At 32.8% G+C, this 23912-nt stretch overlaps 1 protein-coding gene across 1 annotated transcript in view; it reads left to right on the top strand.

Moving 5' to 3' along the window:
- LOC140137875 (short transient receptor potential channel 4-like) overlaps positions 1-23912 on the top strand; it is a 236144-nt gene that overhangs the window by 129559 nt on the left and 82673 nt on the right. Inside the window, 1 exon segment of the mRNA XM_072159679.1 lies at positions 2177-2375. Within this exon segment, the coding sequence (XP_072015780.1) occupies positions 2177-2375 (199 nt within the window).

Below are 23912 nucleotides of genomic sequence, written 5' to 3'. Positions count from 1 at the left end.
GATCAGAATGGTATGGTTCTTTCACTAATTTTGCCATTATGCAGACCATGCATGATACTCATGGGTTAATCGTCAAACGTGTCAAAAGATTATTAACTTGCTATTATAATTATAGCGTTTTCCTCAATTATAGTAAGACAAAAGTGCTTGTTACGGATTTGATTAGAATCACAATCGGAATTACTGACTCTGGTAATATTGTAGTAACACACTTTCTTACTCTATTATAACAATTCATTTTATTGTTATAAAATAGAGTAAGAAAGTAATTCCGATTGTGAATCTAATCAAATCTGTAACAAGCACTTTTGTCTTACTATAATTGAGGAAAACGCTATAATAGCAAGTTAATAATCTTTTGACACGTTTGACGATTAACCCATGAGTATCATGGTCTGCATAATGGCAAAATTAGGGAAAGAGCCATACCATTCTGATCATCTTTCATGATCTTTGTATTAATAAATAGACATTGACAAGGCAGGGTTAGTGGCCCTAACTCTAGTTCTGACTTCTACATCACCCCTTTTAGGACACACTGAAATTAGGTATAAGGCAAAAAGAGCGAATGTCTCGAAATTAATGCTATTACCTTATATTGAAATGAGCACCGTGATATGTTCAGGAGGTATGGAATTTGACATACCTTAAAGCTTTCCAAGATAGGACAATGGTTTGTTCGTTAAGTTGATACAGACAAGTCGATATGATCATGGAATTTCATTAAATGGTTTTGTGTATTATTTTGAGTTTTATATTCATCATAAGAGACAGTGGATAATAAAATATGTTGTATTGATAAAAATAATATAGAGCTAAGTAGGTACATATTTAAATTTAAAAAAAAAAACATTGCAAAGATAAGTTATCCAAACTACCGTTTATATGGCTTTGGATGGCAAAGCAGTTTTTTGTTCAAGTACAAAATCCCTTTAAATGCAAACATTTTATCAAAACCGAGATTACAGTCTGGTAAATTAAATCAATTAAAACTGTTCCAAGTACACAATGTTACATAGCATCATTATGTTTCTATCTTTAGAGACAGAGCCAACACACATGCACGCAATCCGCTAAATAAATAAACAATAGTATAATCAATTCAATTTATACAGTATCAGTGAAAGTGTATGTTCGCACACCTGTTTTTTGCTAGCCGTGGTATTGAACCCTTTGCATAATGTGTACTCTGTCGTGGGCGAATTACTAGTAGATAGAGCCGGTGTACTTAATGTCAACGTTGTTTAAAAACTGAATTACCAAGCAATGGCTAGTATATCCTTGTTTATTCTGGACACTTAGACTGGACAACAAGTAGGGCGTTCCATAAGTATTGTACTCAGGGATTGTATACTTATTTATATCAATATAATTATATTCCATTTGCATTTTTCTAGGTTTCTAATGCATAGATAACGTGGGATTTAACCTTTGCTAAATACTTAATTTGAGTAACATTAACATAAAAAGATCCGAAGGGTTGTAACTGATAACAGAAACCCATAAAGAGTGGCATTAGGAAGCTTTCAATCCCTATTACTAAAACATCATGTAGTCTAATTAAGCATACTTTTGACAACATTAAAACTGTCAAATTAGGAATGAAGTAACGATATGAGCTTGTTTGCTTTTTCGTGCGTGACCAACACTCTATTCCTATTAGTATCATACAGATGTTACGGTCACACGCCACAAGATATGAGCTCCGACAAGAACGGTTTTCCTATTTAACCACAACGAAAAAAAAAATAAGAAAGAAAAAGATAACTGCACACACCACACCAATAAATTAACCGTTGCAATAGACGCTCAACACAATAAAAGTATACTACGCATGCGCTACTCCATTATTTTGAGCAGACTATTGGCGGTAGTTTGGCATCGTGGTTTGTTGAGATTTCGCGAAATAGTGAACATGTGGATAGCTGTGGTATCCTGAGATACACCTTATTCGATCGCTAAGGATAATCTCTACCACTAGCAATATGAACCTGGATAAAGGATTACTAACCCCAATCGGATCAATCCGCGGATCTGTACGGAGCATTTTACTATATTTTTTTGTAATCTTAAAAACCAATACTATTGCTGACGGAATATAATGTTTTGATCAATGTATATTGATTTTTTTAACTTTTTTCTTTCTTTCTTGTGCTGTTTTGGCAATTACCTTTAGGTCTCGCACGCCGGGATGGATGTGGATATGGGTCCGGGGCGATTTGACTCCATGGAAAAACTATTCTTGGCAGCTGCCGAAAAGGGAGATAAGAAGGCGATATTATACGCGTTGGAAAATGCACCCGATCTGAATATCAACTGTACAGATAACGAAGGAAGAAGTGCCCTGGTGATTGCCATTCAGAATGGCAACTCAGGTAAGATTATAGCTACATAAAATACAAATTAGGTAGATCACTTTCATAACTGAAATCATTATGCGTGCGAGCATACATAATACTCTCAACTGAAACTTTGGCTCACAAGATTTATAGATTTTGTGTCGCTCCTGGTTGAGTGTATAATGTACGCTACTACATCAGAGTTTTAGTCAACTTGTCAATTCTTGTGTCGATGTACCGGCCTGAAGGGGGTTAAAGTAGTAGGCGGCGAGAGCACAAAGACAACACCAAAAAAATTTGGAAGAAGCACATACCATAGAAATGTACTATCACCTGCGTAAAGGTAGCTAGAAAGATTGGAGCAAATCTGCCCTTAGCAAATGAGAAATAGTCACCTGGATGGATCTTCATCGTTTCTGCTTGGCATCCAATTTCAATGTCAGTATGCCCTAAGGGCAACACGATTTGTTGTGCACACAGTTCACATATATGGTTCATAGGGAATGAGGTTATAAGGACCTCCGTCTCCACGAAATTACATCATCACTTAGAACTTACATAATTGTTTCGTTAAGTATTGAATGCTTTTTCAAATATTACTCTTATTAACCTATACTGTTAGTAATAGTTTTAGTACCTTATAATGACAATAAGAGATCTTCCAATGTTTCACTTTAAGAAGTTGAAGATAGTCAGATGTCAATTTAAATTGGAAAATATTAGGACGTGCTGCAAACAAAAGCTACTACTTTTTAAAAGTCCATAGCGATCTCTTTATCGACATTTGCTTGAAAATGATAATACAATATCGTGACTCAGATTGGGAAAGGGGGAAGGAAGCAGCATATATAGTAATGCTGTGCATACTAGCTGCACGAATATCAACTTCCTTTTCTCCAATGCACACACTTTAAGTATCCACCATACATATCTGTTTTGTATGGGTTACAGACATTCAAATTGGAAGGAGCCATAAATATAATTTCTAGCCTATGGTCATCACGAAGATTGCTTGAAGGTTTATGGCATTATACGGCGAAACAACAAGGCAATAAAGAGTAGCCTCCCTCCACCAACCATATAAATGAGTAATCTGTATATGAACTTCTTTATAATGCTTGTCCCTCTGCATAAATTAGCCAGAGGTAATATCGTGTGTTTTATTTAAGACCGACAAAGGAAGGTTTAGTGCTTGTTTAGGCAATACATATTGCCTCCTTCCCCTATTGCTTTCTATCGGTATTTTATAACCACGAATGCTAACTGCATTATTTTATTAGGTGATAAAGGCACACAATACGATGAGGTGTATTGACATTCAATAGCTGCTGTGTTGATTGCATTTTAACTGATATGTACAATGTGATCAGCTCATCTTACCTTTTTAATAATCAGCATATCAATGAAATATTAAGATTATTGAATCTAGAATTCTTATGTTAATTTTTGACAATATGAATGTCATATAATAACGTAATGTGAAATCGACATGGATGAAACTATAAGCTTTGAAAGTATTATTATTCAATATTAAATTCAGAATAAAGCTTTGAAAGTTCAACTTAGATTTAACATTTTAACAATAGGTATTATTATTACTCAGTATTAAATTCAGTATAATCTTTGAAAGTTCAAAAACATTTAAAATATGTAGTTTTATTTATAACTTAGATTTAGCATTTCAATAAGTATTATTATTCAGTATTAAATTCAGTATAGCTTTGAAAGTTCAATGGCATTTAAAAGATGTATCATTTTATTTATAACTTAAATTAAACATTTCAATAATGATTCATGTCAATTAAGATGATAACAATTTTGGTCACCAAATTTTAGCGAAGGAAAAGTATTTGTATAAGTCGATTTTGCATTGAGAAAAAGACAATTTTATTACGATTCAATACAACAAGACAATATTATTATGTTCCAAATAATATAGTTAATAATTTGATTTAATATTTGAGGGGTATTTCCAGTCTTTATGTTATTGATCAATTATATCAAAGAAGTTTTCATAACCCTGTTGACAATATTTTCAAAAATAATGTTAATCAAACTGTAATTAATAAATATATTTTAATTCCTTTCATGATAGTAAACAAAAAGGTTGAATGAAGATTTATATTTGACGAAATATTTCAAAAATTTAAATGTATAGCACTAGTCATTGCCAGCTTAAGCAGAAAGTATAGGGAACTAAACAAGATTAATTCATTGTCATAATTGATATATTTTCACATATCACTAGGGCTATGATGGTTTGTTTTTATTACATGTTCGCATTTTGAACGCATCCATATACATAAACCTGTCTAACGTCATTTAGGAAAACACATTTTCCAGACAGGTACCGTCATTGTAAGTTTAATTATATCAACGGTGTACAGAATTCATTAAACCGCCATTACACCTGGATAACAGTATCATTTTACGATATACCCTTCATAAGACTGAAGTAAGATATTGTTTATTTGGATTTAAATATTGTTGATATTGGATATCCGATTGCGTGTTTGGCTTTACAAAATTGTAGAAGTGATCCTTCTGCTTCTGCAGTTGCATTACGGCTTAGTTGTGTAAATGGCAACATTCAACTAAGGAAAACGTGCAAAAATACGATTATTCACAAAGCATATATGTAATGGGATCAGGCAAAATCAGTCGGAACTCGGAAATATTAAATTTGCAGTTTCTTATAGGATAGTAACAAGCATTTACAAAGCTGCAAAGAAAACTCCATTGACATTGAACAACCAGTTCCAAAGATATGAACAATTAAAGAGTTTCTAAAGCAACAGGAAAAAAAGAAATATTTCCTTTAGCTATATCTCAAAATCAATATTTCTGAGTTCGCTTGATCGCATCACATATGCTGCTACTTTGATATAACAGTATAAAAATTATAAGCATATTGTTTTATGAAGACAACTATTTTGTTAAGCATAATTACATGAAAAGTGTTTTCAAAACTAATATCGATAATGTTTAAAGACCCATCTCAACATTATAAATGCACAAGTTTTCGCACTTCAAATCACTTGACCTGAAGCGCAATTTGGATTTAATAATATTATTCTTTGCAAGAAAGTTTAATTTAAAAATAAATGACGTTTTCTCTTTTCGAAAGAATGTTATTTTAAACGACTTTGGAAAACACGCTTATTTCCAGTGTTAGAATCGCAGGAGTATCAAGTGGTTCATGTTTTAATATCATGTTACGTATCAACATAACCTGATTATGTTAAATTTGAATTAATATATTGCAATATGAACAAACGCTTTAAGTTGTATAATTTATAACTATATAAAAAATTTCATATCGTGTTAACTCTTTAATATAATGTAATTTGAAGTAATAGATACTATATTCCAGGTGTTTAGCCTCATTTCAATCTTATAATGATATAAATAATCATTCAGGTTTCCCCTTCAAGATCTTTTGATGTTGAACACTATGAGTATGATGTATTTTCTCCGAATACTTCGATCGAATACTGCCTTGGAGCATTTTACAACAAATGCTTTGTTGTGACTGTCAATACTTTGTGTCATTCATAAATTACAAACAATAATGAAAGGTGTCGTATGATCATACTACTGTTTAAAAAGAGCGAAAGAAGAAGAAAAAAAGCTCACAGGTGCTTTTTATTGGTATCAAATTTCACAGTCATCTTTTATGAGTTAAAAGACCAGGCATAGAACCAGCCAGCCAGACTCTATGTCAGATCTTGTAATTGATATCCTCCAACGTGGTTTTACACTTGTAGTTTCGTTTAAATACCCCTTATCTCCTAATTCACCATTGACACTATTGTTGGTTAAACACTGTCTTTAGATATAAGGAACAGTGACAGGGTGATGCAGTGAGGATTTGGTTAGGAGGTGATGGACAGGCATGTTGTTTCAGCCCAATTTCATCAATACACTAGTGTTGGTAAATTAAGTACAAGCGATAGAATGCAATTTAATTCAAACGGGCTATGTTATGCCAGTGGTATAGAACGCTTGTTGTTGAACTTTTTTTACATCTGAAGTTGGTGACCTTTTTCAACCCTTTTCTGCATTCTGTATTTTTACAATGTTTGTTAATGGAAACTGAGGTAACATTTGATTTGATTTATTAATGAACATAAGGAGAAAAAAATCTACCCATTAACCATGGTCTTACTGGCGTATGCTATTAATTTACGAGTTAATTTACGTTTGAGCTAAACAAAATTGGAACATCAATGTTGTTTGATGTAAGTACCTCTAAAAGACATCTCCAGCAACATAGGGGAATAAACAGGGAATAGGGGAAAATGCTAATTTGCATAAACAAAAATTAACCGCTAATGCAAGGCTCACATATCAAATTGGTCGTTTCTGGGTAAAACCCATACCAATGTATTTTTACAATGGATCAGAAAAATTATTAGTTTCTCCGATTACAGGTCTTGAGTTATAGGCATTAATGTCAAATGTTGTCCACAGGTGGAAAATATCAAAAATGCTCCGATTTTGATCAAAGTGTTCTCAAATTGTTATACTTGGTACATCCACTTTCAAAACAAAGAATAGTTTGTCATAATGTAAGTGTTTTGTTACCTGGTTAAAATCCTAAAAAATATGTCAAGGTTAACATGATTCAAATGGCTTTTACTTTTTTGCCACATTATGGCCCTTCAATAATATGATGCGCCATCGCAATACTGGCTCACAGATTGTACTTACTTTCGCAATCGCAATTTCTCACTGTATTTTGCTAAATACGAATGTAAATAACTGATCTAATCTAAATATCTTGTTTGATCTCAATATCAATTAAAATTCTTCAAAAAATCCTTGTGCAACATCAACCTCCTACTCACGAAGTTTAAATGTTATGAGCATAAAAGATGGACTGAAGGTTAGTTTAAGTCATTTGGGCGCTAATTTGAGCCTTTTTGGTGCCAAAAACAAACACAGTCGGATGCTTGTACTAACAAATGATATGAATATGTCATTTTAATACATCCCTTTCAAGAACACTTGTTTTTATTTCATTAACACGCGATTTAATCGAATTAAACCATATAGCTCTTCTAAACAGAAAGATGCATCGAAAACATAACACAAATCGTAATTAAGAAACGTTGTTCAGAAAAGGCCAGAGGTGGCCAGCCTCTAAAACAATTTCTCGATCATTCAAACCGTTACATATTCTTTTTAATTTCACGTCGCAGGCATTTTCTCATTAAGTTTCCTGTTTTAATGAAACTAGGTGACCAGGATTTTATATGAATATTATTCCAGATGGTGCACCGATCGTGCTGTGGCATCAATATTGATGGGCATGATGGTTCAAAGGGATTTATGGGATCGAGTATTAATATCCCAATGTCCTAATAACAGCACTTCAGCTTTAGTTTCAATAAACTTAACATTGCAATAAACAAATCTTATGTAGTGAACGTAACATACGTAATTCGATGTCTTGATGCTACTCTCAGGGGTGATATTGTACACCTTTGTGTAAAACTTTAAATTGCGGTTTCCTCCTTGGCAATATAGACAAAACTTCAGGGGATGAATGTATTTAAAGATTAGTATAATGTAATACTGTATGTATGTCATGTAGTGCGGTTAACTCGACCTGATATTAAATGCTTTTATTATAGTACAAGATTGGCCTTTGATCATTTGTTCGAAATTCTGAGACGAGACTTCCTGTTCGATATTTACTTTCTAAAGACAGATTCTAAATAATGCTTAGAGTCATGGAAAGCTTATTTTAAGCTGTGGTCGAATATAAGCTATTAACAAATCATTGTTTTTCACCGGTATTGATAAATATCTGGAGATTCATTCTAATTTGACGACATATACAAAAGCACAAATCGAAATAGGTTCCAATTATAGTAAAAGATTTTGAAGCCCGGTCACGATAAAGCAAAGATTGGCATAATATGAGACATATATAGATATCCTAAGAGAGTATCGGTAAACCATTATATGCAAGCAACCGCACTAATTGAGGGATGCTTGCCGCGGTTAACCCCAGGAAACGCCCAATCGTCATATTTCAGATAATACCTGCAACCGACTAGCCGTTTGTTTCAGGTATGCTTTGTATTGCTATGCTGATCAATGGCAAGAATAGTTCAAACCAGACTACCCGCTCTCCGAACACCTAAAGATATATTATCCCTGAAGACCCTTTTTGCTTTGAGATTGAATAGCAACACTGTTGTACCATTTACTCCTTAGCTCGGTAAACTGCGCCCTGCTTATGGACCAATACTAACAATTATCCTTAATTCAATCTATCCAATTCATTAAATTCTATGAATTAAATTTTTTCATCTTCCACGTCACTTCAACTGATAAGATTGCACTTATTCGTAACACTAATCTTTTTCTGTTCTCTTCTACACACGAATCCATGTTATAGAAATGATCTATTCAAATTGCCCGATACCCTAAAGATAAAATAGTATCACGACAGCAGTACTTTTTATGGCGAAATACCAGTCAGAATACTGAGCATGCCAACACGCTACCCGCCTCAGGCATCTCAGATATATGAATTTTCCCATCCAATATTCATATTTCTTTACAACCACTCCTGTACACTTTAACCCGATATAGAGCAATATACCGATCAATCGTAATTAATTTAAATATATTAAATATGATTTTTATCTTGTGTAAAACCTGTAAGTGGTATGTTTAAAACTGTATTTTGTTTGAAAGTGATGCGATTTTTTTACAAACCGAGTAAAGGTACTCAGGTAAAGGTATTGCAATTGAGAACTGGGGGTTAATTCATGTCATCGAACATTGTCTGGAGTAGGGTCAGAAAGGGGGCGGGTGTATCGCCGCAGTAATTGGATATCGACATGCAATGTCCATTATGGGGGAATGCAATAATATTATTAGCTTAACCTGAACTACGTGGGATTAGCCTAATGTTAGTAGTAGCTGAGACAGGGTGTCCCAGAAAGATTAAAACCGTGTTTTCTCCTGATTGAAAAATTCAACACAGTGTTACAAAAGTTAAATTTGTTACGGTTACCAATTTTGTTTTCATGTATCAACCAACCATCAAATGCTGACCCTCATATCATGCATAATAATAATAATAATAATAATAATAAAAATAAAAATAAAAATAAAAATAAAAATAAAAATAAAAATAAAAATAAAAATAATAATAATAATAATTTAGGATAATCATTACACAACAAAATTACGCATAATTCACTGAATCACTGCAATCACATGGCCACAATCACAGTGGTTTTACATATTTTCAAAACAGAGATCCTTTCAATCAGATTTGGAAAACATCAACTTTGTGAAGAAATTGTGTAATTCCAAACAATAATGTCCGTTTCTAAAATTCTAAAATCTCTAAAAAAGATAATATCTAAGATCTAAAGCAATATGACCAATATAGAAAGGATAATCATATGCATCTTGCCTTAAACATCGATGATAAAAGGAACAAAACCAAAAATTGCAATGATGGATAACGTAAAGGTGGTACTACACCCACTGATAAATACAAAAAATAACTACACACTGGTAACAAAAGTTATGAATATTATAGGGGCAAGGAATCCAATTACTTCATTGAAATTTCAGTGATTCAGGACAAGTGGTTCATTATATATTGTATGTTAAGAAATGAGGTACATTCTAGCGGTACCTCTTTTCATATCATAAATATCGTACCGCTTGTCTTGAGTTACTGAAATTCCAGTGTAATAACTGGATTCCTTGCCCTATAATATACATAACTTTTGTTACCAGTGTGTTATTATTTTTTGAGAAAAATGCAAAAATAGTCACAAATTTATCAAAGGGTGTAGTACCACTTTAATATAGACATAAAAGTGTAGATTCCTTGTTCATGGGTTGTCTGGTATATTGAATGAAAAACAGTTAATTTTACGCAACAATACCCGTTCAAAGTAGGTAAATACTGTGCTTATACAATGGCTGTGTATTTCATAGACTCCTTTTTATACTTTAATTTGAAAATATAAACAAGCCTGCAGTGATAACATATGATCAGTAGATAGTAAATTGAAGTCAATTATTTATGAACAACACGTTTATGATAACTACAGTCGTATAAAATACCAGTTTTTTCGCTTTCTGGTTTTCTAATCAAATATGTTAACCTTTTCAAGAGAAAAGTCTGCCTTACTCCAGATAGAAATCAAATTATTACCATTTAGTAAACCTATTGTATGGCATAGCCTATGTGATACTCATGAGGCGTATAATCAAGCGTGATCGGTATCTTGATCATTCCCCTTCACTATGTTTTGCATTGTCTAAGATGATAGCTGTAAGGTAACTAGTGCCGTACAAAGTGATATCAATGTTCGTGATATAAAGTGTTAATATCAAACCATGATTGATCCGGTATCGTTTAAATCCTTCTCTCCAAGGAAGTTTTACATTTGGCAATTCATATGTATACATGTGCTCTATTTTGGGTTTTTTGGGTTAGAAAAGAACTCATTTAATACGTAATCTTGTGATGTTTGTATGTCATTCGCTTTCGTAATGTGATAATAGTGATATGTGTTGCATTTGTAATAATAACGTGTGTTGCCTTTGTATGCATCTTGCATTATTAAAACGTCGCTGCTAAATTTAGCCTAAATACATAATTTAACCAATGTTATTGACAAAATGATTCATTATTGTTAACATAGTCATCAAAGTGCAGTTTTCGTATTTTTGGTTTATTTGATGCATTTATAATGAAAAACAAAATAGTGTTTTAAGGAACAATAACCACCTTCAAGAACAACTAACTTCAAAGAAGGTAATTATTGCGATATTCAATACTGTGTACTTTTACATAGCCTCCTTTTTATATTTAAATTGGATTTAAAAAAAGCCTGCAGTGATTACAGATAATCAATAGATAGCGAATTGAAGTCAAAGATATTTAGCTATGTTTATCAACAACACGTTTATTTCAACGACCTTCATTATAATACACGGATCTTTTTAATGCGGAAGACAATTATGATAACTACAGTCATATAAAATACCAGCTTTTTCGCTTTCCGTTTTTCTAATCAAATATGTTAACCTTTTCAAGAGAAAAGTCAGCCTTACTGCAGATAGAAATCAAATTATTACCATTTAGTAAACCTATTGTATAGCATAGCCTATGTGATACTCATGAGGCGTATAATAAAGCGTGATCGGTATCTTGATCATTCCCCTTCACTATGTTTTGCATTGTCTAAGATGATAGCTGTAAGGTAACTAGTGCCGTACAAAGTGATATCAATGTTCGTGATATGAAGTGTTAATATCAAACCATGATTGATCCGGTATCGTTTAAATCCTTCTCTCCAAGGAAGTTTTACATTTGGCAATTCATATGTGTACATGTGCTCTATTTTGGGTTTTTTGGGTTAGAAAAGAACTCATTTAATACGTAATCTTGTGATGTTTGTATGTCATTCGGTTTCGTAATGTGATGATAGTGATATGTGTTGCATTTGTAATAATAACGTGTGTTGCCTTTGTATGCATCTTGCATTATTAAAACGTCGCTGCTAAATTTAGCCTAAATACATAATTTAACCAATGTTATCGACAAAAATGATTCATTATTGTTAACATAGGCATCAAAGTGCAGTTTTCGTATTTTGGGATTATTTGATCCATTTATAATGAAAAACAAAATAATGTTTTAAAGAACAATAACCACCTTCAAGAACAACTAACTTCAAAGAAGGTAATTATTGCGATATTCAATAATGTGTACTTTTACATAGCCTCCTTTTTATATTTAAATTAGATAAAAAAGCCTGCAGTGATTACAGATAATCAGTAGATAGCAAATTGAAGTCAAATATATTTAGCTATGTTTATCAACAACACGTTTATTTCAACGACCTTCATTATAATACACGGACCTTTTTAATGCGGAAGACAATTATGATAACTACAGTCGTATAAAATACCAGCTTTTTCGCTTTCCGTTTTTCTAATCAAATATGTTAACCTTTTAAAAAGAAAAGTCAGCCTTACTCCAGATAGAAATCAAATTATTACCATTTAGTAAACCTATTGTATAGCATAGCCTATGTGATACTCATGAGGCGTATAATCAAGCGTGATCGGTATCTTGATCATTCCCCTTCACTATGTTTTGCATTGTCTAAGATGATAGCTGTAAGGTAACTAGTGCCGTACAAAGTGATATCAATGTTCGTGATATGAAGTGTTAATATCAAACCATGATTGATCCGGTATCGTTTAAATCCTTCTCTCGAAGGAAGTTTTACATTTGGCAATTCATATGCGTACATGTGCTCTATTTTGGGGTTTTTTTGGGTTAGAAAAGAACTCATTTAATACGTAATCTTGTGATGTTTGTATGTCATTCGGTTTCGTAATGTGATGATAGTGATATGTGTTGCATTTGTAATAATAACGTGTGTTGCCTTTGTATGCATCTTGCATTATTAAAACGTCGCTGCTAAATTTAGCCTAAATACATAAGTTAACCAATATTATTGACAAAAATGATTCATTATTGTTAACATAGGCATCAAAGTGCAGTTTTCGTATTTTTGGTTTATTTGATGCATTTATAATGAAAAACAAAATAGTGTTCTTAGGAACAATAACCACCTTCAAGAACAACTAACTTCAAAGAAGGTAATTATTGCGATATTCAATACTGTGTACTTTTACATACCCTCCTTTTTATATTTAAATTGGATTTAAAAAAAAGCCTGCAGTGATTACAGATAATCAATAGATAACGAATTGAAGTCAAAGATATTTAGCTATATTTATCAACAACACGTTTATTTCAACGACCTTCATTATAATACACGGATCTTTTTAATGCGGAAGACAATTATGATAACTACAGTCGTATAAAATACCAGCTTTTTCGCTTTCCGTTTTTCTAATCAAATATGTTAACCTTTTCAAGAGAAAAGCCAGCCTTACTGCAGATAGAAATCAAATTATTACCATTTAGTAAACCTATTGTATAGCATAGCCTATGTGATACTCATGAGGCGTATAATCAAGCGTGATCGGTATCTTGATCATTCCCCTTCACTATGTTTTGCATTGTCTAAGATGATAGCTGTAAGGTAACTAGTGCCGTACAAAGTGATATCAAGATTCGTGATATGAAATGCTAATATCAAACCATGATTGATCCGGTATCGTTTAAATCCTTCTCTCCAAGGAAGTTTTACATTTTGCAATTCATATGTGTACATGTGCTCTATTTTGGGTTTTTTGGGTTAGAAAAGAACTCATTTAATGCGTAATCTTGTGATGTTTGTATGTCATTCGGTTTCGTAATGTGATGATAGTGATATGTGTTGCATTTGTAATAATAACGTGTGTTGCCTTTGTATGCATCTTGCATTATTAAAACGTCGCTGCTAAATTTGGCCTAAATACATAATTTAACCAATGTTATCGACGAAAATGATTCATTATTGTTAACATAGGCATCAAAGTGCAGTTTTCGTATTTTTGGATTATTTGATCCATTTATAATGAAAAACAAAATAATGTTTTAAATAACAATAACCACCTTCAAGAACAACTAACTTCAAAGAAGGCAATTACTGCGATATTCAATACTGTGTACTTTTACATAGCCTCCTTTTTATATTTAAATTACATAAAAAAGCCTGCATTGATTACAGATAATCAGTAGATAGCAAATTGAAATCAAATATATTTAGCTATGTTTATCAACAACACGTTTATTTCAACGACCTTCATTATAGGCAAAAATAATACACGGACCTTTTTTTAATGCGGAAGACAATTATGATAACTACAGTCGTATAAAATACCAGCTTTTTCGCTTTCCGTTTTTCTAATCAAATATGTTAACCTTTTAAACAGAAAAGTCAGCCTTACTCCAGATAGAAATCAAATTATTACCATTTAGTAAACCTATTGTATAACATAGCCTATACGATACTCATGAGGCGTATAATCAAGCGTGATCGGTATCTTGATCATTCCCCTTCACTATGTTTTGCATTGTCTAAGATGATAGCTGTAAGGTAACTTGTGTTAATATCAAGCCATATTTGATCCGGTATTGTTTAAATCCTTCTCTTGAAGGAGATCTTACATTCGGCAATTCAAAAGTGTACATTCAGTTAGCATCCTGGACAACCGATTCTTTTGTTATGCAAGGCTCACTCAGTCATTTAATGAGGCAATACAAACGATCGAATTTGGTGTTGAAATGAGCTAAATTTTTAGTTACACCTTTTCGATGTAAGTGTGCTAACAGCCCAGACTATCATTTGATCTCTTTACAGGATCGGAGAGGGCTTGATTTTTCATACGGGCTGGTATTCTCCTAATTAATTTTCTCGGCCAAATGAAAAGCAATCATTTTAATTTTTCAGTAAATGTCAGGAAAAATTGTAGTGCTTGATACTGTATTTTTTTTTCAAATTCTAGTGTTAAATTTAGTCATTTAGTGTAGTATTTTCGATTTTGATAGGCTTAAACTCTGCCCGCGAGCCTTTTTTTGGATCAACCTTTTAGCTTTTCAAAGTAAGATAGTTCGCTAATGAAGGATTTTTCCCAACTTTCTAACGCACATCACCGTGAGCGATATATCATAGTTTTGTCAGAATTTGCGTTTTCATTTCACCATTTTTACTGCCGGCTGACCATTTTTCAAAATCAACGAGTGAAATCTAAGGCTAATACTAGCATTGTGGATCGATATCCCTGGGTTTAATAGAAATACCGGCATGGCTACAGTGTTGCTAGAACTTCAATATAGCAAAGAAATTCCCAGGCCTATAGCGCTCCTACTGATCATGTTTAACCAGAACACTCAATTGGGGACCCAGTGCCGCCCCTCCCCATCATGTTCGGTGCCCCCCCCAATATGGTACGGGCTACCAAATCGCTGGTCGGGCAATTTGCTTTCAATGGAAAATTGACCTGGATAAACAACAAAGGAAATATCGACTATTTCTGCTGGTTGCTCTCGAGATAAAAGTACTGAGTTAGACATGTTCGGAGCATAAAGGGAAAAGGGTAAAACAAAACGGAAATTCTGACAAAACTATAATATATAGACCCACACGATGTGCTTTACAGAGGTGGGAAATATCTTTCTTTAGCAAACTATATTAGTTTGAGACGCTAAAAATGAATTCCGTAAAAAGCTCACGGGCGAACTGAAAAGGCCTATAAAAATCAAAAATATCACACTAAAAGACACAATTTGATGCTTAATTTTAACACCAGGATTTGAAAAAAAAATGTATATCCAAGCACCAAGTTTTTAACTGACATTACTGAAGCAAAAAAAAATATTGCTTTATATTTGACCGAGAAAATTAATTTCATAGCAAAAAGGTGTATCTCTGAATTGTGCTGATTTTAACATGTAACGATCAACTTTTAGCGCGACTAAGCATTTCTAAAGAATCGGTTGTCCAGGTTGCTAACTGCATTTGCTCAATTTTTGTTTTAGGGTAAGAAAGGAATAACTGTTACATCCTTTGTTGCGTGATCCTGGGATGGAAGTTATTCGCTTTTGAAATGTGGTGAAGTAATAAGAGCATGCTTGCCTGTGTATCGCGTTTCACCATATGATTGATTGCAAATATTAAGACTTCTCATGCGTGGATTTATAGCTTTAGAATAGCTGATACTAAAACTGTTTCATGGATAACAAATGACAGAATATACTACGATATACACAGTTCCGGTTTCAGAATCTTTTGAGAGGTTCCGAGAAAATAAGTAAAGAGACAAACCATTTGATATTGCCATCATCATCATCATAACTGCTTTAAATTGAAACATACCTAATGGTATTTTAGAGTTGTAAATGCAAAGACTGGTATCCTTCGGAGACAAAACCAAACTATTTTAAGTTTAGTCACGTAAATTGCTTATACCCTTGTCCCTTCGATTCTATTGCAAAACTTAATTAAAAGCTAGATTGTAATCATGAATACAGAGTCATGACTTGGCAATGAGGTACCTCAGTAAGATTTCTGTATGTAATACTAAAGGAATGCTGATGAAATCAGAGCTTGAAGTACATTGCACGTTGTTATATAAACATTTTATTCGACCATTAGGTTTGCTTGATTCAAATCAACACCCACCTACCCACTGTTTTATTTCCTGTATCGCCACATACCCACCCTTCAGACTCCACACACAATCCCTACCAATCTTACACACTCATACCCCCAATACCCGTTCAACCCCACACCTGCACCTACACCTACATTCAAAAGAAAGACCATTTTCTGATTTTCTGTGCATAACCAGTAAAAATTAATAAACAAAAATAAACAAAAACAAACAAAACAAAACAACAACAACAACAAAACAGGGACTGATTTTTTATATCAATAATAGGAGACACATTCTCAAATACATTATTAGGCTGTTTTAATACACATCTCAGTTAAACGGGATGATCCCCGGTTGCAGTAACGTCCACGTTTGGAATACAAAGTTTCATAAAGAATGCCTGTTTGCCGGCCAATTCATAAGCTCCCCCCCAACAGAACAAACCCCATACACCCCCGCACACCCCGACAAACACACTATTGCGGCTGAAACAGAACTTAAACCTGTAAGTGTTATAACAAGTGTATGTTTAGGAAACATAGACAAGAGAAGGTTTATAAATGCTCGTTAATATTGTGCGGTTTTAGAACCTATGACATTACAAACCAATGCTGACTTTAATGGACGGTAATGACATTATCAGGAGATGTTCTTTGATTCAAATGTAATGCACCTTGATAGTATAAGTTGCACCTTATTAGTAGCGGTTAGGATGTGGCTATAGTGGACATATTTGCGGTTTTATACTAGTTAAGGCGTAAAAGTACACTATCACAATCTAATTATGGAATCCATCAAACAAACATTTTTATCATCATTATAATCTTCTTCTATTCTTAAATTCTTCTATTTAATTTCTTCTACTTCTATTTTAACTACTGTTTTTCTTCTTCTTCTTTTTCTTTTCCTTCTTCTTCTTCTTTTTTTCTTCTTCTTCATTTTCCTTCTTCTACTTCCTCCTCCTCTTCTTCTTCTTCTTCTTCTTCTTCGTCTTTTTTTTCTTCTTTTTCTTCTTCTTCTTCTTTTCTTCTTCTTCTTCTTCTTCTTCTTCTTCTTCTTCTTCTTCTTCTTCTTCTTCTTCTTCTTTCACTATTTTAACATCAGCAATAACATGAAATTATTGTACATAACATGTGCTGAATAATTTTTTTTTGTGCTGAATAAGGAATTTTTATTTCAATATTTACCGATGAAATACTTGTTTTAAATATTAAAAAAATAATACACATACACTAAATTTTTTTAAAAATAAAAATAACATTTTGTAGCCGTCATGTATTTCAAAAGTCTAAATTTAGTTTAATATACTTGTCACACACTTCATTATGGTAGTTCGTTCACGTATCCCAACTACAAGCATTGTTGATATGCAATGAAAGTTAATCCGGCAATGCGATCGGATTCAAGAGCAAGATATATGTTTGTTTCCCTCTCATGTGACATTTAAAGGTTTACTACAGGTTAATAGAATAAGTGGATAAATGGGTGTACACAAAACACATAGCATGTATGTCCTACAGGAATAGAAAATGGGTATGAGTTTCTTTAATGGGAGCAATAATTGTCAGACTTTCGAAGGCATAAGTTTCATATCAATGTATTTTTCCATTGAAAAACGCTCATTGCAAAATGTAACATATAGGCGTAAAATCGTTCAACAAAATGTAAAACGAATGTATAATTGTATTAGCAAACACACCGCGCGTCTCCTTCGTATGCAAAATGGGTATAATTTCCTTTTTAATAAGAGAAGCATTTGTAATTTCAACTTAGGTGGATACAAGTTTCGAATCAATGTACTTTTCCCACATATTGGTGCACCTTGAGCGCAAGTATAACTGACTAGAGATAGAAATGAATTTCTTCTTTCTTTGAATCCAAAGATAAGTACCAACATGTTTCGTATAAAGTAACAATGATGGCATAATCTCCACGACCCTTCAATATAGCACATTTTCCATTATGTAGGCCTACAGTGTTTAATATTCTAACATACACATAGAGTTTAAAGTATTAATAAAGTTTCAATAGAAAACTATTTTAAATCATCTACGTGGCAACCACCATCTTGCCCTTCGACATTGATAGCATAAATCCTTAATCCGGGTAAGGTAGAGTTGTTTATATTATTGTTTAAAATGAGCGAAAAAGTTGGTCCTAATTACATAAGCGTTTAGTCAGTTTCTGTAGCATTTTAGTGCAAAACAAAATGCTGGGGCGTATACAGTTAGGATGTCGAAGGTAAAATGGAATGAAGTATTTGTGATTGTAAGATATACTTGAGATTACCAATATGTATAGTATTTGAAATAGAATGAACCATTTTTAATTTCAGTTGTGCATAGGAACAAGTTTGATATCAATGTAGTGTTTCCCATTACTGGCGCTTATTACAAAATATAAAGCATATTGTAAAAGAGAAGAATGCATTGGAATTTGCACCTGTATCATGACTCAAATTTGTTAGCAAAGTAGTTTTTCCACTCTTTGGTTCCCTTAGCAGAGGTTACTTGAATTATTTAAAATAGAATGAAGCATTTGTAATTTTTAGTTATCCTTCCTACAAGGGAGTGTCTGTAATTTTTCAATTGTACTTGAATTAAATTTTAATTTTTACAAGCATTGGTTTGCTTGGTCATATTTAAAAAATTGGATTTAAAATAGAATAAAGCATTTGTAATTTTCAGTTGTTTGCGGATGACAGTTTAAATTTGATGTCATTGTAGGCACCCTTATTAGTGCTTCTTTCAAAAGTATATAATGGTAAAAACAGATGTATAAAATATAAAATATAAAAAAACCCAATATATTAAATCTGATTTGTTGGTTCTTTTCAAATTATTATTTAGGAGTCAGAAGGAAATGGTTTGTTTAGACAAAATTAATAAATTACCTGCAAAAGCAATATGTTAAATTTAATTTGTCTTCTCTTTTCAAATTATTATTTAAGAGTTAGAAGGAAACGGCTTGTTTTGACAAAATTTATTTTTAAACGCAAACGCTTTAAATTTTATTATGGATGTACTCAATTTATGATGCAATAGTGAAGTAAATATGTATGAGAGCCATGAGAGACAAAATATAATTGATAAAATCTAATACGCTGAGGATATAACATCTCAACAGGATGCAAACAAAATACATCCGTCCACAAGCCTGGTAGCAATGGTATATTTCATTAACAGCAACACCTTGCAAAACGAAAACCATCACATAAAGAAACAACCATGTCGTCAACCTCTGTTACATATAGTTAGAAAATAAAATTGTCTGATCTAACTTGCATGAGTTTCTCTCCTAGACAAATCGTCTGTGGTACATAAATCATGATGAAGAACACTATAAGCATGATAAGTCTATCTGTTTCATTCATTATCTCAATTAAATGTTTAAGATATTCACGAGCACACGTGTCTGGCTATATAATGAAACAAATAACATCGATAATACCACGGCGAATTGATTCAAGTATAAGTTGGATAATTTTAAAATCTAGCTACAAAGCAGAAATAAGGTTTAAATTTGATTCTGTTTACGGTTTAAGAACTTCAATATGCAGTTCATGACCTCCAACCAATACCTTAATGTTGCTTTTTATCTTACCTGACGTGATAAAAGAATATTTCCCCTTTCCAGAAAGTGTTTCTCTTTTATCATGTCAAAGCGTATACCATTAAGGTTGAAAAATGTATTTTTAATATTCCTTTATAGCTGTTCTTTTCGGTTCGAAGAACCCACGATTTAGTATTGATTCTTTCATGTTAAGCTTCCTTCTATAAAATCCATTTAAAAGTTGTTGACAAGACTGCCATGTCTCAGTATCAATTTTAGACAAGATTATTATATAAAGGATATCTCAGATTTATTCGTGTCTGTTTACAACAGGTACTTTACAATATCAAAACGAAAATAGACATTTTCTTTTCTTGTTTTTCCTAGTAAAATAAAAATGTATAGCGTGATGTTTTAAAATTGATGAAATTTAATATTGGTCGTTAAGGGCTTTGTAATGAGCGTTTCGACAGTATTTTTTGTGGGACATGAGAGCACATCAGACATATTGAATTTTTTGCCCCAAAAGAATTTGGTGCCATATCTTCAATACGAAAGGTCAAAATTTTCAATTGATCGTCGGCTTTTCATCCCAGTTACCTACACTTTAAGTACATATCATAAGATTTATAAAATTTACTTCGAGGACTGTTAAATATCAAAAATATCAATTTTTAATCATTTGCCATAAAATGTGTATTGTATTGCGAATTTCAAAAAATCAAAATTATTTGATATCAGAAGGACATTCTTCGTATTCAGAATTCAATTCTATATATGTCAGATGTGCTTTCATGTCGCACAAAAAATACTGCACAAACGCTCATACCGTACCCCATCCCTTAATATGATTATGTTATTTTTCAATCGTGAATTCAAGCAGATTGCTAATTTTCTAAAAGGACAACTGGAATAGCCCGTTGCATTTTCCACCTCTAAAACATATTTTGAATCTGTTCTAATAATTATTTGAAACATCTAGTACATGATCAATGCAATTAACCCGATGTTGTGTACTTCAGATTACTTCGATTAGTAATTTCGCTGATTATATGGCTCCAAATGTTTTCTAATTTTGTTTTCATATTTGACCTTGAGACCTAAACCAACTTTTCCTGTGAAAAATGTTTAAAATTAAAAAACAAAAAAAGATAAAATTTCCTTTGCAAACATCGACAACCTTAAAACTGTTTTATTTTAATGTAAATTCGTGAAGATGAATATATACAGCATGATAAATTAGATGAGGACAAATTTTGCCCAAAAGGGCAACTATTTTGATACAAAAATAAATTTAACTATATACATTTTTAGCGACTGGTACGGATCATAAGAGTGCTCTTTTCAACAGACAATTGCTCATTTGAGGCAGCGAAAATGAACCATTAACTCTTCTAAAGCTAATAACACGAATACTTGTGATAATACTTAATGGTAACGACATCGTGATTTGAGAAGATTGTAGCAAGAAAACACCCAATTAGGGAGCACAAAAAAAGTAAAGATTTTCGCCACTAGGTATGCCACAATACTGATAGCTGACTGTCCGATCTGATTTCATTGATGACTACGCATGCGTAGTATTGCTTGGCGGGAAAACAGCGACGATATTTTCACTACAAGGTGTCAACAGGAGTGGGGCAGGTCAACAGACTGGATCTATAAGGCCCGGAGGGGTTCAAACAGGCCATAATGGGATATATGAAGGGCTTGTTAGTTAGCGGGTGACATGTACCCTTCAGCAGATAATGGCGTGCTAATCACATTATTGGCCAATACTTAGCAGCAGGAACAGGCTGCAAACAGGCAGATGGTGATGCTGCTTGGTGTACCGATTTGAGAGTTGTTGGTTTGGGCATTTTCAGTAAACGAGTTCTTGACATCCTTAGGGATTAACTCAACATTTATATTTACAACGCCGCTAACTATCACTGCACAAACTCTAAAAGATTTTAGGGTGAATGGTGAAGGTTAAATACGGGGTTCGAAAACTCAAAGGTGTTACGCTTAACATTTGTTCTTTCATGATTTCATGATTTTAAATATCTATAGTCATTATTATTGCTTCACTTATTACACATTAATAACCAGTTTAACGCTTTATACGTTTTAATATTTAAAATCCCATGTTGAAAATTTTCAGATATACAATTTGAAATTTAGGCAGATAAAATTAAATTACGTCAGTAAATAGTATGTTTTGAAAAGCACACTCGTGAAGTCAGTTAAAACATGAAAATTTAATAAAGAGCGTTAAATATTCACCCCTTACATTAACCTTTAAACCTTAAAACTTATGTCTAAATCTTCGCATTAGAAGTTACAATTGTAGAGGATTCCGCCATTTTTACGGACCACCCCTTTATAATATTCTTCTATATTTCATCGACGTTAGAGGCATTCCACCTTTTATGAGCAAAGGTAACAAGATGAGGAAGCTGTCCTACATTTACATTGATATTAAATCCACCGTTCCTTCATATCCCATAATTCATATCAAAGGAAGCAAAATACATTATCATTCTTGAAATACGGATGAGAGTTATTGCAATATTCTGCCCACGGAACTATGCATTATGGGTAGTAGTCAAAATGGCGGATTAGGCTGTATGACATTACTATACCAGCAGCAGACGCGTCTCCTATCAGGTATAACCAGCCTTTATTCGTCTGTACAAATATTATTTCTGTGGAGAGCCAGTTGATTGAGACCAGGCAGACAAAAGGACTAAATACTCTCCCATAATGCATACAATAATTCTATCAAACGTTTGGATATGTATAAAAAATTCCATTTCGTGATTTTCTTACCATTTTTGAAAACAATTGGCCATAGTCTGATGTTATTTTTACATAATTTGTGTAAGAAGAAATTGCAAAATGCTACTACTGTTGTTGCATTTTCCATACAAATCATGAACGTGTTTTAAAATACGGAGATGTACCACTTTTGGTTACCGTTTACATTATATCCCAACTTTTGCTGCCTGTGCGTAAGAGCAGCAATGGTTTTTAATTAAAAGAGCGCCTTAGATTTTTCCATATCTGCATTCAGCAGTGCATACTGGGAGTTTTCATGTGGTGGCCAGCCACATTGTCAATAGACTTTTGTGAACTGTCTACAGCTATTATAACTATTTTAAAGCATACGTGCTATTTTAATCTTTTTCGGTGACATTTACACAAAAATAATACCCACTTTATCGTGTGACACACTTATTGTCGACCTCCTGAGAATAATGTTTAACTATTAATATTAAAACGGAGAATGAACAAAATCTTTAAGCTTATACACGCATTGTTACCATGGCGATAAATATACTTATCAATTTTTTTAAATATGAATGTTGTACTCTGCGATGTGAAATTTGTACTTTGTGTAATTAATTTTCATATTTTAAATGAGAAATGACTTCTGTAATGAAGAAAAAAAGGAACAAAATACTCTCGTAGCCATAATGTGTGATTTGCTTCACAGCGACGCCCTCAATTTTACTCGGATTTCTACTTTTTGCATAATTATAATGCCCAGTGGTATACTAAAATACCACGTAAAAGACTAAGCCTGAAGTACTTTAATAACAGTAAAATTTAACTTTTTGTATTAAAACCGGGTCTACCCGCGATGCTCACATATTATTGCTTTAACATTCTATAAAATAATGCTTTTGTGCTGGGATCCTCTAGTATCCTTACCTTTCTAGAAATTTCAATTATACACATGATTGTAAATGACATAATATACTTGTAGTGTATGTAGATGTGGATATTAAATCAAATGAAAGATATTGTTTAATTTTTTTTGCAAAAATATTTGGAGCATTCGTAACTAATAAAATGCAAAATAAATATGAGTTTGCGTGATGAATAATACTAAGACGGAGTAAGTCTGTCATAATTGGATATACA

Source organism: Amphiura filiformis, chromosome 17 (assembly GCF_039555335.1).
Source record: "Amphiura filiformis chromosome 17, Afil_fr2py, whole genome shotgun sequence".
NCBI lineage: Eukaryota > Metazoa > Echinodermata > Ophiuroidea > Amphilepidida > Amphiuridae > Amphiura > Amphiura filiformis.
The sequence above is the reverse complement of the archived record's forward strand: the minus strand, read 5'-3'. Positions and strand labels throughout refer to the sequence as shown.